Source organism: Diadema setosum, chromosome 19 (assembly GCF_964275005.1).
Source record: "Diadema setosum chromosome 19, eeDiaSeto1, whole genome shotgun sequence".
Taxonomy (NCBI): domain Eukaryota; kingdom Metazoa; phylum Echinodermata; class Echinoidea; order Diadematoida; family Diadematidae; genus Diadema; species Diadema setosum.
The window spans coordinates 15518949-15533702 of record NC_092703.1 but is presented as its reverse complement, the minus strand read 5'-3'; the positions used below and the strand labels follow the sequence as shown (position 1 = coordinate 15533702).

Here is a 14754-nt window from a genome sequence, read left to right as displayed (position 1 = left end):
ACGGTTTTTCTTTTCCACATTACAAGGCATTCCGGCCTCATGTGTATACCTGGTATTTCCCCTTCCTATCCGCGACTTATAATCCAAAAGTACAACGTAAAGAATCTCATGAAATGCCACAGCGCATAACGTCGTTACGTCGATGCTCCCTCCGGCGTCTATCAGAATTCTGTTCATCAATTCTGGCTGAAAAGATTGACTCCCTGTACATCGTATACCGTCTTGATAACGAGAGTAAAACATAACATTTTACAGTCATTGCTCTTCACACAGTAGGAGAGGCGCTATATGCACGCTCTTACTACGTCTCTCGATTTTGCTGTGCAGGGGTAATCACCAAGACCGTAACCGACATGGAGATCGTGAAGCAGGCGTAGATGCAGAAGAGTAGGCGATCGATGACTGTGGCGAACAGGGCCCATTCCCGCTGGATCCGATGTCGCCGGTCCGTCTTGCGCCGCATCGTCTTCAGGTGCTTGAGGATGTTGTCGACGCCCTGCTCGAGGTTCGATAGTCGTATATCGCCAGTCTCCGAGAGATGCTCCTCGAAGCCAGCCCAGTCATCGTGGTCGTCGCCGTCGCCGCCGCAGCCCCCGAAGGCGTGAATTTTGGTGTTCTTTTGTAGTCTTCCGCTGCTACCCGTCAAGTCATTTGCCACCAAGGGCGTGTAAGAGACCCCGTACCTGCGAAGCGAGCAAAATACCAACACAGATCAGAAATCAGCCCATGGAAAATAATCATAACAAAACGAAACAAAACAACAAAATATAACAAAACAGAACAAAGCAGAACAAATCCCCCCCCCCCAAAAAAAGAAGCAAAACAAAACAAACAACGTCGTCTGCTGAGAGCTGCGCCTGTTGCTCTTGCTGGACGAGCGCGTTGAGGAATGGGCGGGACAGTGAATGTTGTGGCTACCGACATAATTTTCCGCATTAATAGTATTATTCATCTCTTTTTCCCGTCTTCCTAAAAACCAGGGTAGTCCCATTCAGAGTCACAAAGGGATGCTTTACAAGGGAGGGAGCTCTGCGTAGGCGAGTTGTTTTTCGTACCTGGCTGCAAACCATCTCTGCTTCTTGATCATGGCCAGGCGATCGGGGTCAATGGCTCGTCGCTTTCGCTCCGATGTCATCTCCTTCCAGTACTTGACGACAAAACCCATGCAGAGGACGCGCGCCGTGTAGTTGAGCACCAGCTTCCGCAGCCACTCGGGCACCTCTCTCTTGCCGCTCTCGCCGCGGTGGAAGATATTGAGAACGGCAACATTCATCGCCGTAGAGACCGCGATGAGTACCATGATGATGATGTAATACTCGGCTGAAAAACAAACAAACAAACAAACAAACAAACAAAGGAGAATAAGCAAATGCAGTTGATTCGTAGCTGTTAGGAATGATAAATAATGCGTTTTACTACAATTACACATAAACTATCGTAGAAAATGAAAGGCTCTTCAGGGTTGTCATAGTGCCCTTTTGATCACAATGACAACAACAGATACGATAAAGAAGTTCTGTTTCCAGAGTGTTGAAACTTTATGTGTACGAATCACAGGTGAAAAATAAGCATTATACAATATCCTGCAATACACGATGTGACACAGTGACAAGGTTTAGAATGTGCCTCAAATTAGACGTCTGCAACCAATTTAAGGACCGCCCTGAGATATATATTTGAATCAGTCCAAATGAATTAATTATGGCTCAGGTATGACTTTCTTTGAGGTTGGCGACATTGGAGATCATGCACGACATCGCACATCTGCACCATATCTTACGGTATCTTTACAGTTGATTTATCTATTCCTCTTCATGTTCTATATTGTTGGTGAATGTGATTCTTTTGTACAGGTAAGTCACACCAAACACACACGCGCGTTCACACATACCTGCACATGTATATAATCACAAATAAAACAAAATTGGGTATGTATGCGTTCCACCATTGTGTTTTCTTGTTGTCATGATTTCACATACACGAGAAAAGACAAGAGCGATTATATTTTATAGATAACTACATTGGAGTCACGTTATGACGGGATCGTTCGTTCCAGGTGATTTTTCTCGCTATATCCGGACACTCGTTGTATCCGATCTCGTTATATGAGATTCCCCTATATAACCATAATGATGACAACGATTAGGAGGAGGACGACGGAACACTAAAACCAAAGCGAACATGCTTACTGATGAGCGGCATGCTGTCGGACGTGCGGGGAATCGTCTCGGCCACTAAAAGTAGGAAGACAGTCATCGAGAGCGTGAGCGTGACGCTGAGACTGGCCTTGATGACGCCGACGTTGTAGGGCATGAGGAAGCCGACCATGGAGAGACCTGACAGGAGCACAATGGGCATGACGAGCTTGACGAGGTAGTACAGGGGTTTCCGTCGCAGACCGAGGTAGAGCGTGACGTCGACGTAGCGGTCGGGACAGCAGATGTACTCCAGGACGTTTCGCACGAAATATGCGTATCTGCGAAGTGGGTGAAGTAAAAAGTCGGGACACAAAGATGCTACGTGAAAACAGCATAAACGAGACTAGTTGCAGGCTATGAATGCACCATCGGCTGAATTGATATTTGTTCAGATCTGCTCATTACTTCCCAAGTTCTGCTTTAGTACTTTTGTATCTACTATGCATTTCCGACGACAAAATTATTTTCGCATGCACAGACGTCATTGCCTCTTCAGATTGAAACTAACGGAATTATAGGCCTTACAGAGGCTTTGTTTGTTTGTTTGTTTGTTTGTTTGTTTGTTTGTTTTGTGTGTTTTTTATGTGAAGAATAAGGCCTAATTGACAGCTTAAACCCTCGAACATCACGATAGTTTGTTTTTGTTTTTGTTTTATTGTAAAAAAAAAGTGGTACATGATATCTAACCATAAAACCCCGAATGATTTAAAAAAGCTCACAAGAAAGTGTTAGCTTAAAAAGTTTTCTTTTCCCCTACGTGAGGTCCCACTGCTCATTGGGCAGGAAGTCGGAGAAGTCCGGGGTCTGCGTCGAGTTCAGCAGGTCCACGAACTCTTGGGTGTAGGTCCAGGAGCCGAACTTGAGGGTGCACTCCTGCATGTCGAAGGGGAAGTACCGGATGCGAATCTTGCAGGTGCTCTGCTGGACGAAGGGTTTCGACACGAGTCGGATAAAACCGTCGTGTTGGAGGATTACGTTGGAAGAACTGGAGTTGCCGTAGGCATAGTCTTTGGGGTCGCCACTGCATAGTAATTGAAGATGATGCACAGTGATGATTGCATTTTTTTAATAGCTGATGGAAAGTGTTCAGATGTAGTTTATAGACTCGAATTCTACAACGACGTGGTGCCATTCCAAGGAATAAGAATGATTAAAAACCATAAGGTATAATCTTTTACAGAGTACCAGTTTCTCCATTTTTTTTTTCATTTTCGTACCAGTTCTTCCTCAACCATGAGAATTAACTTCAACAACAGAAAACACACATTATTAGGTATGTACTGCGTCTGTATAGCTGTCATTCATTATGCACATCACTTATGAATCAGAATGGCGTCAGTTCATTTTATGCCTAGGGTATTAACGACCTTCTGATGCCGAATCGCATGACGTGTGCGACTCTCCTGATACGTGTGATGAGGGGTATGGCCATCTAAAGTGAGCCAAACTAAATTTATGGGTCAGGTCCCCTTCATTCATTGAACATTATCAGACCGATATGGATGAAATGTGTTATGCACCATGCCAAATACTACTTATAGTATCTACAGTGAATTTCACGAGACTTCTGCACAATTAGAAATAATGGACGCATACAGCAATGAGCATAGCTCATAGGAAATTTTGTAAGATATCACCAACACCAATAAAACAATGCTATACCGGTATTGTAGGTTAAGAACACATTCTGATAAACAAAGCACTGGACATTGTCGACGGAATTAACCATATGTATAATGAAAAGCTTGAACATAACATTCTTGATGATTATATTGATAATCAATTAGCGACATAAATCATGATATCCACATAACCATTGCCATTGTCTTGGCTATAACGAGAAAATATTTTGCAACAACTAAATAACAGCAAAACAGAATTACTCTGCCTTAATGAATAAACCCATTATACCCTGACGTCTTCTTCCATTAAGATAAAATCACAATAGTGACACTTGCATATAGATACATCTATTTCCATTATGCAGTCATATTCAGACATAATATGCACCAAGGAAAGGGGGGATATATTTTCACCAAGTCCGCATGTCTACAACGTACGTTTGACTTTTCGATGAAATGGCATTCCTTTGGGGCGCATACCATAAAACGAAGGCAGGAAACACCCTTCACTAGAAATTGATGGAAAAACACCATTATTTCGAGGGGGATAACAGGAAGTGCCGTGCCCCTCGAGCACTAGCGGATTCCTCGGATGTCAGTTGCGGTGGCGGGAAAAAGTGTGAAAGTTCAGGCCGGAGAAGAAGAAGAGGAAGAAGATTTGCGCGCCAAGAGCTTGACAGATGCGAGTGCCAGTCGTAAACGTCTCTCCCTCCCCAAACAGAATCTGTCAGGACTTTCTGCTTAATTGCGTTCATAGTTAAGGATTAAACAACGTAGAGGCAAAGCAAAAGGTAAAAAAAGAATGCGGCGCTGTTGCCATGATGCACAGAGAGGAAAGAAAGAAAGAGAGAGAGAGGATGAGTTGTCTATTTTTGGAGAGAGTTTACGAGGATGCTCGTGCGAATAGGAGGGAAACGAAATCGCGCTGCTCGCTGGTGGTGATTCTCGCAATCATATTATAATTCAATGTGACGTGCTTCCCAGGTCAAACAACGCACAACCTCTATATACGCATATTTTTATAATCAAAACCTGTAGTTATACCATGCATGCTGAAAGCATATAACGTTTCATCGCAACGCGTGGCGTGACGTTAGTATTTAGAGTGATTTTGCACTGTCTGTGTATGTACGCCATGCGATGATTCAACATCTGTTGTAGCACGGGATTTATTAAAAGGAGCAAAAATCTGCATGATTATCTTATAAATAACGCTAGAGTATTTAGATTTGTTGACTGAGGAGGAGAAATAAATAAACAAGGCCGTAGAGAGCCATTCTTTTTATTTTATTTTCAGACCTCCATTTTTTATCATATATTATAATCTTACGGCTGCGGATTGGAAGCTTGCAAACAACTTACGTATTATACAGAGTTGTATCGGGTCGCCAAACTTGATTTGCGGGAAAGCGAAGCTCTTTTGTTCCACCGTAGGCGGTAGGATCCCATTTCAGTAACTCATCGGTCCAGCTCTGAATGGAGGGAAAACAAGATGGAAAGAGGTGGCGGGGGGGGGGGGGGGGGGAGGTGTGGAAGCAATCAAGCCCTTGTTTATTTCTCACATAAAGAAGTGTAAGGATTGTGAATGATAACATATTTCATGAGAATCTATATTCCTAGCACTGTTCAGAAGAAAACCTGTAGATTGTAAGTCGAAAGCAACTGAATTCAATACTCACTATAGAGACATGGCATACATCTGTTAGCTCTAAATACTTGAAATAAGTGCCAATTATAGTTGACTATATATGTGATTGAAGTCAACTTGCTACGACAAGAACAATAAGAACATTTCTTACTTTAATCAGAAGTTACCAATCTTATATTCCTGTCACTGCGTTTTAACAAATGTGCTGCTCTAGACATGCTAGAGGTTCAATACCCTCTGAGGTGAATGACCCTTGATGAAGTCAAGAGTATACCACATAACGTGCCATGCAGCGATGTGCTAGATATCCGATATGAGCGAATTCTCACATGATCAGATGAAAGTGCAAATGAGCAAACATCGTGATTAGCGCCCAAATGTTTTCCACATCGGCAAACATAATAATTATGCACTCATGAAACGCAATTGAGGTTATCGGACGATTGTCGCTAAAAACAGGCTTTGGGGTTTTCTGGACTCTCTGCTTTAGCAATAATGGTCTTCACATTAACATCGGTAAAGTGAAAGAAGTACCTGATTGAGCTGTATGTTCAACTTCAATATTTGATTCCTTTCGTCCTGCATAGAAAAAAAGAACAAGAGGCACATACAAACTCATGTTATTCGTGTATGATTTGATTGCACAAACGTTATCAATACCAAGCCTGGTGTTGAATGAGAATTATACTTGTTTTATTGACACTGTGAGTTGCTATCATCATCACCATTATTACGGGGCACACCTGCAAATTAGCTATCTGTTAAGCTATTCCAATGGATCTAAGCATTTTTTGTTGTTGTTTTGCATAAATCGGAATAGCCACACAGTTGCAGTGTTGTTACTAATCATGCTAGTGACAATGACAATGATAAATGATTATGATACTAATGGATGATAATGTTAACAGAAACAATGAATATTCCAGTAATTACTTCCAGCTACAATGTCATCAATATTCGAAACTTAATAGAATCAAGTGAGTGGACACCAAAACATGAACATTTCTGACGATGCACAATAAGCGCCACCCCAAACTGATGATGATAACTCTACCTTCATAGCGTGTCAGGGAGCCTGGCCTTGTCGAACAAGCAACAAGGGTTGACCCATGACCGCCATGGTTGGTCTGGATACACACCTCATGAGAGCAAACGAATTTCTCCTTCATTCAGTGAAACATTGTTACAGCTTGTTATTCCGACGGTTCATTATTCAGAATACCGAGCCACATTTCATTTTCGGATCAACGAACCCTATTCCATTCTAGGATTAACGGACCTTCTAGGTATAGGGAATTTGTGTGTTTCGGAATAACGAACGTTCGGAGGAACAAATTTCATTTCACATTCGGATAAACGAACCTTCGGAATAACGAACCCTATTCCTTTTTTTCGGCTTAACGAACCTTCTATGTATAGGGAATTTGTGTTTCGGAATAACAAATTTTCGAAGTAACGAATCTTATTTCATTTTCGGATTAACAAACTTTCCAAACAACGAATATCACCCCCGAAACATCATAAGAGTATGTTGAAAGACAAAGTACAGCTGTATACAGGGATCTTGAAATTGAAATCAGCATGACGTGGCACATGGAAGACCACAAGGCAACACAACTCCAGTATGCAATGAAAGCATCTCGACGGAAGAATTTCATGAATTTGAACTCCAGTATGGTTCTGAAAATTACCATCTCACGGGCAATTGACAAATCTTCTCTGGATCCTGTCAATTAAAGGGTGTCTACTTGATTGGATGTGGGGAGCGAGCCATGGCAATGCACACTATAGTGCTCGGCTTCCCTTTTTAGAGTTCCTTGTGAGTTTTGTGCATGCGGAAGTTGCCCTATGGGTGAGATCCTCACCTCTGGAGAACGGGGCAATAATCAGAAGGATAGCAGATCCGAAGAAAAATCATGATGACAAGGACATTGAAAGGTGTCAATGATAATGGTGACGATAATAGTAAAGAAAGAAGGTAATGGTTGGCCTATAATAGCCCTCGTTCAACATCAGTATTAAATAACATGTTTTTATACATGACGCCACCAAGGGAGAAAATATGTTGTATTCCCCATTCTAAGGTCTAGATCAATCCAGTTAAAAATGAAATTCTCAGAGGCTCTGGTCAATCGATGACATAAATATTTGATATTTGAATCATGAAATCGCTGGTAATTACAACCGTGTAAGGGGCCAAGTGGACTAGCTTCAAGCAGGGGATTATTTATTTCCTACACGGTTCGTTTAAACTTTCAATGTTTTGACCTCATTGAAGTAAGCATGCTATATAAGAAAGCAGAAAACACTCCAAAACGAGTCAAGGGTGAAATGACGTGGGAAATACTATGTTTGAACACATCTGTCGGATCTTTCTTGGAGCATTAGTGTCGAGTGCAATGTGTCACGCTTTATAATCGTCAGCCGAACAAAGCAGTGCAGTAGGTTGTATCTATTGGACTTTGTGATTGATGCCGGGAGGACACGTGACAAGACTATTCCCCATCCACGTACATCAAGACCTCCCGTCGAACATCGTCGCGGTGAAACCGATCTTGAACCGTCACCTCTTCGATGACGCCGGTGACCTCCCTCATGAATACGGCGTCAAACAGACATCGATGGCTTCTCTCTTGAGGGCGGTTTTACCTTTCCTATTGCATTTTTCATGACATCACACTGAATTATCTCCGAAATGCATCTGGGCTCGGGATTTGCACTGCCCGAGCCCTTGCTGCCACTATATCACGTGACTATCTCCGGCAAGCACGCAGTAATCCTCGGCAATTTATATTCTGTCATAAAAGCGGCAGTCATATCAACTCCATAATCCTTATCCTTCATCTCCGTATCGCATAGGTATCATGAATTTTCATGATTCCGCGCCAAGACGAGCAGCAGTATACTGGTTGATTAAAATAGGATGAGTCTCTCCAGAAACGGGAAAATAACAATGCAGGCAGAATCCACTGCTGGTAATCAATGTATAGTTCCCTGAAATCTTGTACACCGGTGAGGTCGTTATCAACACGCGACCTTTCACCGGCGTCACGAGCGTATTCAGTTCAATTCAGTCATACTTTATTTCCATCAATAAAAGGAAATGCATTATTAAAAAAAGTAATACATTAATTGTCAATCACCCAGCGTAGGGGATTGTCTAGCTATAGGGTCAGTGACTGTGTTTGACCTAGTGTTTATCTTCCGTAAAGATACATTTTCAGTCGCCTTAATTTCGACAAGGATAAATAATTTCATTACCGGGGGAAAGACCATAATGACAGTTTGAATGCCCTAGGGGCAAATTAGCTCAGCGGGAAATTAAGGTAATAAGGTGTGTCAGAATACACTTCACTTCATGATTGGTGGACATGACAGAAAACAAAATCATTTTGTTGGGGTATGAGTTTTTATTCAATTTGTCTCCCTCTGTTCAAATTGAGATTTGTAAGATTGCAACTGCTGATCTACATTTTCAACAAGCATGTCAACAAAAAAAGAACCTGCAGGAATCGAACCTGTCATCTACTGCTTTACGGACAGCGACACTACCACCAGGCTATCCCCTCGTTGCCGACAGTGACACGATGAACTTGGAACGATTGATTTGGTTCCTTTCTCCCATTAGTTAATATCGTAGATCAGCAGTTGCGATCTTACAAATCTTATTTGTAGAGAGGGAGACAAATTGAAGAAAACTCATACCCCATATCCTCACCCCTCTGCTTAGTAATCTCTTGCTTTTATCTAAAATATACTGTTTTCAACAATCTCGCTGATGAAATTGCTGTATTATAGACTGTGCCTATCAACCTAAAACCCATTACAACGACTGAGTGTATCAATCACACATCGACAGTACTGTACAGCCTTAGGACCTCACACGTGACAAATGGTAAATTTGCCCATTTTAATGAGACTAACGAGCAATCAAAACTAATAGCGCATGTTCTAACATAGACCGACCTGGAGGGAGGGGAGTGATAAAAAGAATTGAGAATTGGTTTATCAGTATATTTATTATCAACAACGGCAAGATGGGGTTAATACAATTTCGACGGGCGAGGAGACCTCGTGAATGCTCGGCACGTATATCCTATACTTTTAATGATATTAAAACGTACAGCCCTGCAAATTAGAACTGAAACCTGCGCAGAATGATAAGTAGATCATGCAATTGCCCGCTACCATCAGATATAGGTATACAGTGTGCAACCGTGTCCCGATTTCTGAGACGAAAGCGTCCAAAGATCATCATAAAGGGTTTATTTTGACAGGACAGTTCGGGTTTAATGGGAGACATTTCGTTAGATGATATATAGACTCGTTGAAGTTTCACTGTAGAGATTACATAGGGAATCACTAGACGTTCATAATGCGACCATCAGCGCTATATTCATACAAAACGAACAACTGTCCAATGCTACGAGCTTTAGTGTAACTTTCTTATCGCATTCTGACAGTAAGCGATCTCGAAGCAACTTCATCGATCGTTACGCGTTTATCTGTCTTTTCTTCAGGGAAAGACTATTTCGAAAATTACGGGGACATCCTTGAATCCAATTTTGCCTGTATTTATGCTATATGCAAGTTGACAAGCACCATATTCTGACAATTGTCATTCACATTTTTTGAAATGTTTTAATAATGTGGTTATACTATGGTGTACAACAAAATGCCTAGATTTTCCCTTCAAACTAGAGTGACGATGTATCCCTAAAATGACTGTAAGTAATTAGGAGATGCGATTGACAGTTGATTGAACGACTTCGTGCTTCAATCTTCTTGCAGAATACAGAGACTTTATGGGCGTTTTTAACGTCAAGGACATGAACTTGATATCATATAAATTACAGGTCACTGTCTAGTCTGCTGTTTGTAGTAAAAGGAAACTTTCAGTGACAATCTCTGAAGATTCTGTTTTATTTCTACCCCGCACATTCCCAATTCTCTTCCTTCTCTTTTATTCATTTATTCTTTAATCCATATTATTTGATCACCTTACTTGGCTACGGTAATACAAATGCTGTGTTTGAATCAGTCAAAATGGAAAATGATACCCACAAAAAAGTACACGTTTGGAGAGGGTCAAATCAGAAGTATGTAATAACAGGAATGTCGAAGGACAATTTGTCACCCAATATTGCATTATTGACATTTCTCACATTCTTTTCATCTCTCTTCCCTTCCTCTCCGTTTCTCCTCTAACATGTATGTGATGCTCTATCCTTTTCTTTTTGTCTTATGGAGTATAGCTACTTAAACTCCAGCTCCTTCGTATAACCATTCTGAGATTATGATGACATCATGAGTCAGATTAGCATCATTACCACTATGTCTAACTCCATTACCGCCACTGTGATAATGCTAACATTTCTGAGATTTATAATGAGTATTCAACCTCTTGAACACCACTATGAACACTGGGAATAGTGACATTTCTGAGCTTATGAGTATCGAACAAAAGATGACCACTTTAAAGTAACTATCACAATCCAATCATTTATCATTAACTCTAATTGTCATCATCACTACAATGAAGATGATCATTGTTATTACCATCATTATATGTGATGAGATTATAGCATCATCACCATTTTCGCTATCTACTTACCACCACTATACCCCCACTACAGCGTTAGCAGCATTACACACTTGTCTCACACATGCATTGTAGAATATCGGGCCCTACCAGCTCTTCCTCCTGTTTTTTTTTTCCAGGTCGGTAATGGACGCCAACATCTCTACAAAACAAGATGCGTTAGCCTCGCAATATAATTCTTCCTTTCTGTTGTCGAACCAAAATTTGAATAGATTAACGTCAGCCATTGTGGGTCTTTTTTTCGTCCTTCGTCTCTTAGTTTGTCCAAATTACCAATCACTGGTGCCGCGTAGCAATATTTTCTGCGTCTGCGGCTGTCGTATATTCTATCCCATTCATCTTATCAGTGCATGTAGAACATTGCATTTCTTCGTTTTTTATCCATCAATCTGTGTCAGTTTCATTGTGACGTAAGGAACGCTCTCGCTCTCTGCGAGTCGTGTCACCTTAAACAATGACAAGCACGCCGTCAAACTGAGCTGGATCGGGATGACAGCGGGCGAGTCCCGTCTATCGCTGGGTGCTCCCCTGTATACTCTACCATTAGAGATGCTCCCATTCTTTCTTCTTTTTTTCCCCCTCGACATCTTTAACGTCTCCGAAAAGCACTTTTTCCCAGAGCGAGCTATCTCGAAACTGATGCGCCTAGATCCCGGATGATTGCCCCATTTCCTCGAGGGCTTCTTGAAGGGTTCGTTGCTACCGGCCATGTCCTCTTTCGGGGTATTTTCGCATACCATATTGACTTTCTTCTCAGGTGCACTTCTATTTGTTCAGCACTTTCTGCTTTTTGCTGCAGAATGGGTCTTACGCCCGAGTTATACGACATAAGCCATCCAAATGCTTTGGCATGTTATCTGCTTGATCAGCCTGTGTCTGAATTTGTCTTCAAAGGCCTATTTGTCACACTATCCTCCCCCTCCATTTCCATCTCCATCTTTTCTTTCTCTGTTCTTCACTTTTCTCTTTCTTTATTCCAGCATCATTTCAATAATTCTCCCCTGTAATTCAAGTCTACCCATCTTTTCCGTCGAGCTCTTTATTGAGTTTCAGCACTAAGTCATCATGCACCAGTGAGAAAATGAATGCTCATCTTCTCCGTTATTTCAATTGTGCTTGATTGCAGTACATTTCTTGAACATTTGCATCTGCCAAGATATAAATGAGCACTGAGTATGATTTGCTTCGAATAGAAAATATTTCGTGCTTTGACCATTATCAGTTTCAAAGTGAGGTATTTCGGGATGTGCCGTAATACTAATATTACATTTCAAAATCTATGAAATGGCAGCAGATGTATAACTCGAACAACGAATCACTTTTCTATTGCCTACGATCATCTTTCCCCTAATACGTGTTTGAAATCCACTTGTCGTCACCCTCCTTAAGAATTCCTCACCCCTCTTCCTTACCCCCTCCCCCCCCCCTAAATCCAGCAGAGAATGTGCAAGGAATAAAGAAGAGGACATAAGAAAGGAAACCCGCAATGCAAGAGAAAATGAAAAGACAGCCAGGAAGCATAATCCTGGTCACCAAGGCGTACAGCCGTGTTTCTTTACCCTGCATATTTCATGAAGTGCAGGCTCGCAAAATATCCCGCGCCTTCCGAGGATTAAAGCGTAGTCTGACTTTTCGACTAAATTGGAAAGGGAAGACGGACAGCAATCGCGTGAAAAAGGAAAAGGGGATGAAAGGGAATGCCACACCACAACCAATGTGGGAATACAGGGATAGAAATGGGGAAAAACAAGGAGAGATTGAGAGAGAAAGAGAGTGGAGAGAAGGATTGGAATAGAGAGGAGAGAAGAAGAGAACATAAAAGAAAAAGGGAGAGACGTTATGTATGGCGAAAGGAAAAGGTAGAACGATCAAATCTGGATCGTAAGGAGGAAAAGAGTTTGACAGACTACAGTAGAATGACAGAGTGACAGACATTTAGGATCATGTGGATATTTCCAGAACCAAAATGAGGATGACCCTGTTTTCAAACTAAAGATCGATTAACCTTCCCAGGACTGCCATGTCAATGTGCCATTGGGATTGTACATGCAAACGAGTCGTAGGTGGTCCTAGATCGTAGGTTCTAATCGTAGATTCTGAGTTAAGCAGAAAATGAACGCAAGTATGCTTCGGGTCTATACTATTGTATGCTCTTACTGCTGCAAGTAGATGTACTAACAAATGATTCTTATTTCTTAATAGCGCGTATGCACGTATGTCCTTGTACAAAAAAAAATGGTCTTGTCCATGTCAGTGTGGCTTTCATAACAATAAGGTCTTATTTACCCATGGGTAGCCTCTTTAGTGTTGCCACTGCTCTTATACAAGAGGGCCCTGCCATTATTCTTACCCTAGCATTGACAGGTACCCATTTATACACCTGGATCGAGAGGGGCGTGGCGGGTAAAACATCTTGTCCAAGAGACTGAGCGGGAATCGAACTCGGATCCTCCTGTTAACAGTCGGGAGTCTTATCCACCAGTGCCCTATATACCACACTGCTCTCTATCTACTGTATACTACAGCGCCCTCAAGCGTTATTAACCAGCAAGACATAAGTATCTTCTTGGCAGAACTGTTCCTATACCACCAGTGACACCCTTAACGCAAGGGCGTCCTTTCCCCATGACAATTACCCCTTACACCATTAGTTTTGAAATCCCCTGTCTCGTGATGCTATTTGACGTATTATGCACGTAAGATCTACAAGACATTGTTCTAAAAATGATCCATTAATCTCTACCCGGGACATATTCCCTTTCCAGGCGAAAATCATGTTTTGGATAACTATTCGTCAATTCTTCTGTATTTCTCTGCCAAGAAAACCCTCTCTGCATTGATGTAGAGCCCGACAACTGGCGAGTGTGCTCCGAGGAGGCATCTAACATTGAAACATCCAACCAACCCTTGAATGTCTACACTCTCAATCGCTCTCATACACGTACAAACGCCATCCTTACACGTCACTTTAGCACCTCATTACAGTCTATTGCACACAAATCCTATTACACTGTGTGATACGCCCCTACTATCCTTTCTTCATTCCCTGACACCGGCATGATATCACAACACGAAGGACTTGTACTCGCTTTCACCTTCCTTTGAATGCATGGTTTTCACCATCCCTTGTAAGACACTAAGACCACAAGGATTGATTTCTTCACAGCTCCAGCAAGTTTCCTGAAATGAGTATTTTTTACTGACGATATCAACCAAAAAAGTTCCATTCGTGATACCCATCAATTTAAAAAAAAAACAAAAAAAAAAAACTTACATTACAGAACTAATTTTACAATCCTTCCGGTTGGTGTTGGATGAATAGGTTTCTTGATACAGTGTACTACAAGGTTTTATCAGTGAGGATGCATTGAGTTAACATAGGATGGATCCATGAAGGAGAGTATAAATTCCTCATGATTTTACATGAGGAAGAGATTCATGCGGAGTAATGAGTAAACGTCACGACTTATATAGTACTGTACTTGGGCTGTTGGGAGAGTGATTACAACTCGTGGAAACAAATGTGGGTGATTAAATGCTGCATTTAACGACCTTTCAATGTGATTCAGGTCCCAATTTCCGCAGCAATCAACTGTAATCGACAGGTGTCTCATGTGATCAGTTTGGAGGCATACAGACACAGTTTCTTACTTTCCATGCTGTGTACAAGTGTCTATTGAAATC

The 14754-nt window shown here is 41.6% G+C and overlaps 1 protein-coding gene across 1 annotated transcript in view; it reads right to left on the bottom strand.

Annotated features, from left to right (window-relative positions):
- Positions 1-301: 301 nt before the first annotated feature.
- LOC140242298 (uncharacterized) overlaps positions 302-14754 on the bottom strand; it is a 142061-nt gene continuing 127608 nt past the window's right edge. Inside the window, exons 3-8 of the mRNA XM_072322041.1 lie at positions 6003-6047; positions 5183-5292; positions 2956-3219; positions 2190-2476; positions 1056-1320; positions 302-683 (exon numbers count right to left, since the gene is read on the bottom strand). Coding sequence (XP_072178142.1) covers positions 302-683; positions 1056-1320; positions 2190-2476; positions 2956-3219; positions 5183-5292; positions 6003-6047 — 1353 coding nt within the window. The remainder of the gene's footprint in view (positions 684-1055; positions 1321-2189; positions 2477-2955; positions 3220-5182; positions 5293-6002; positions 6048-14754) is intronic.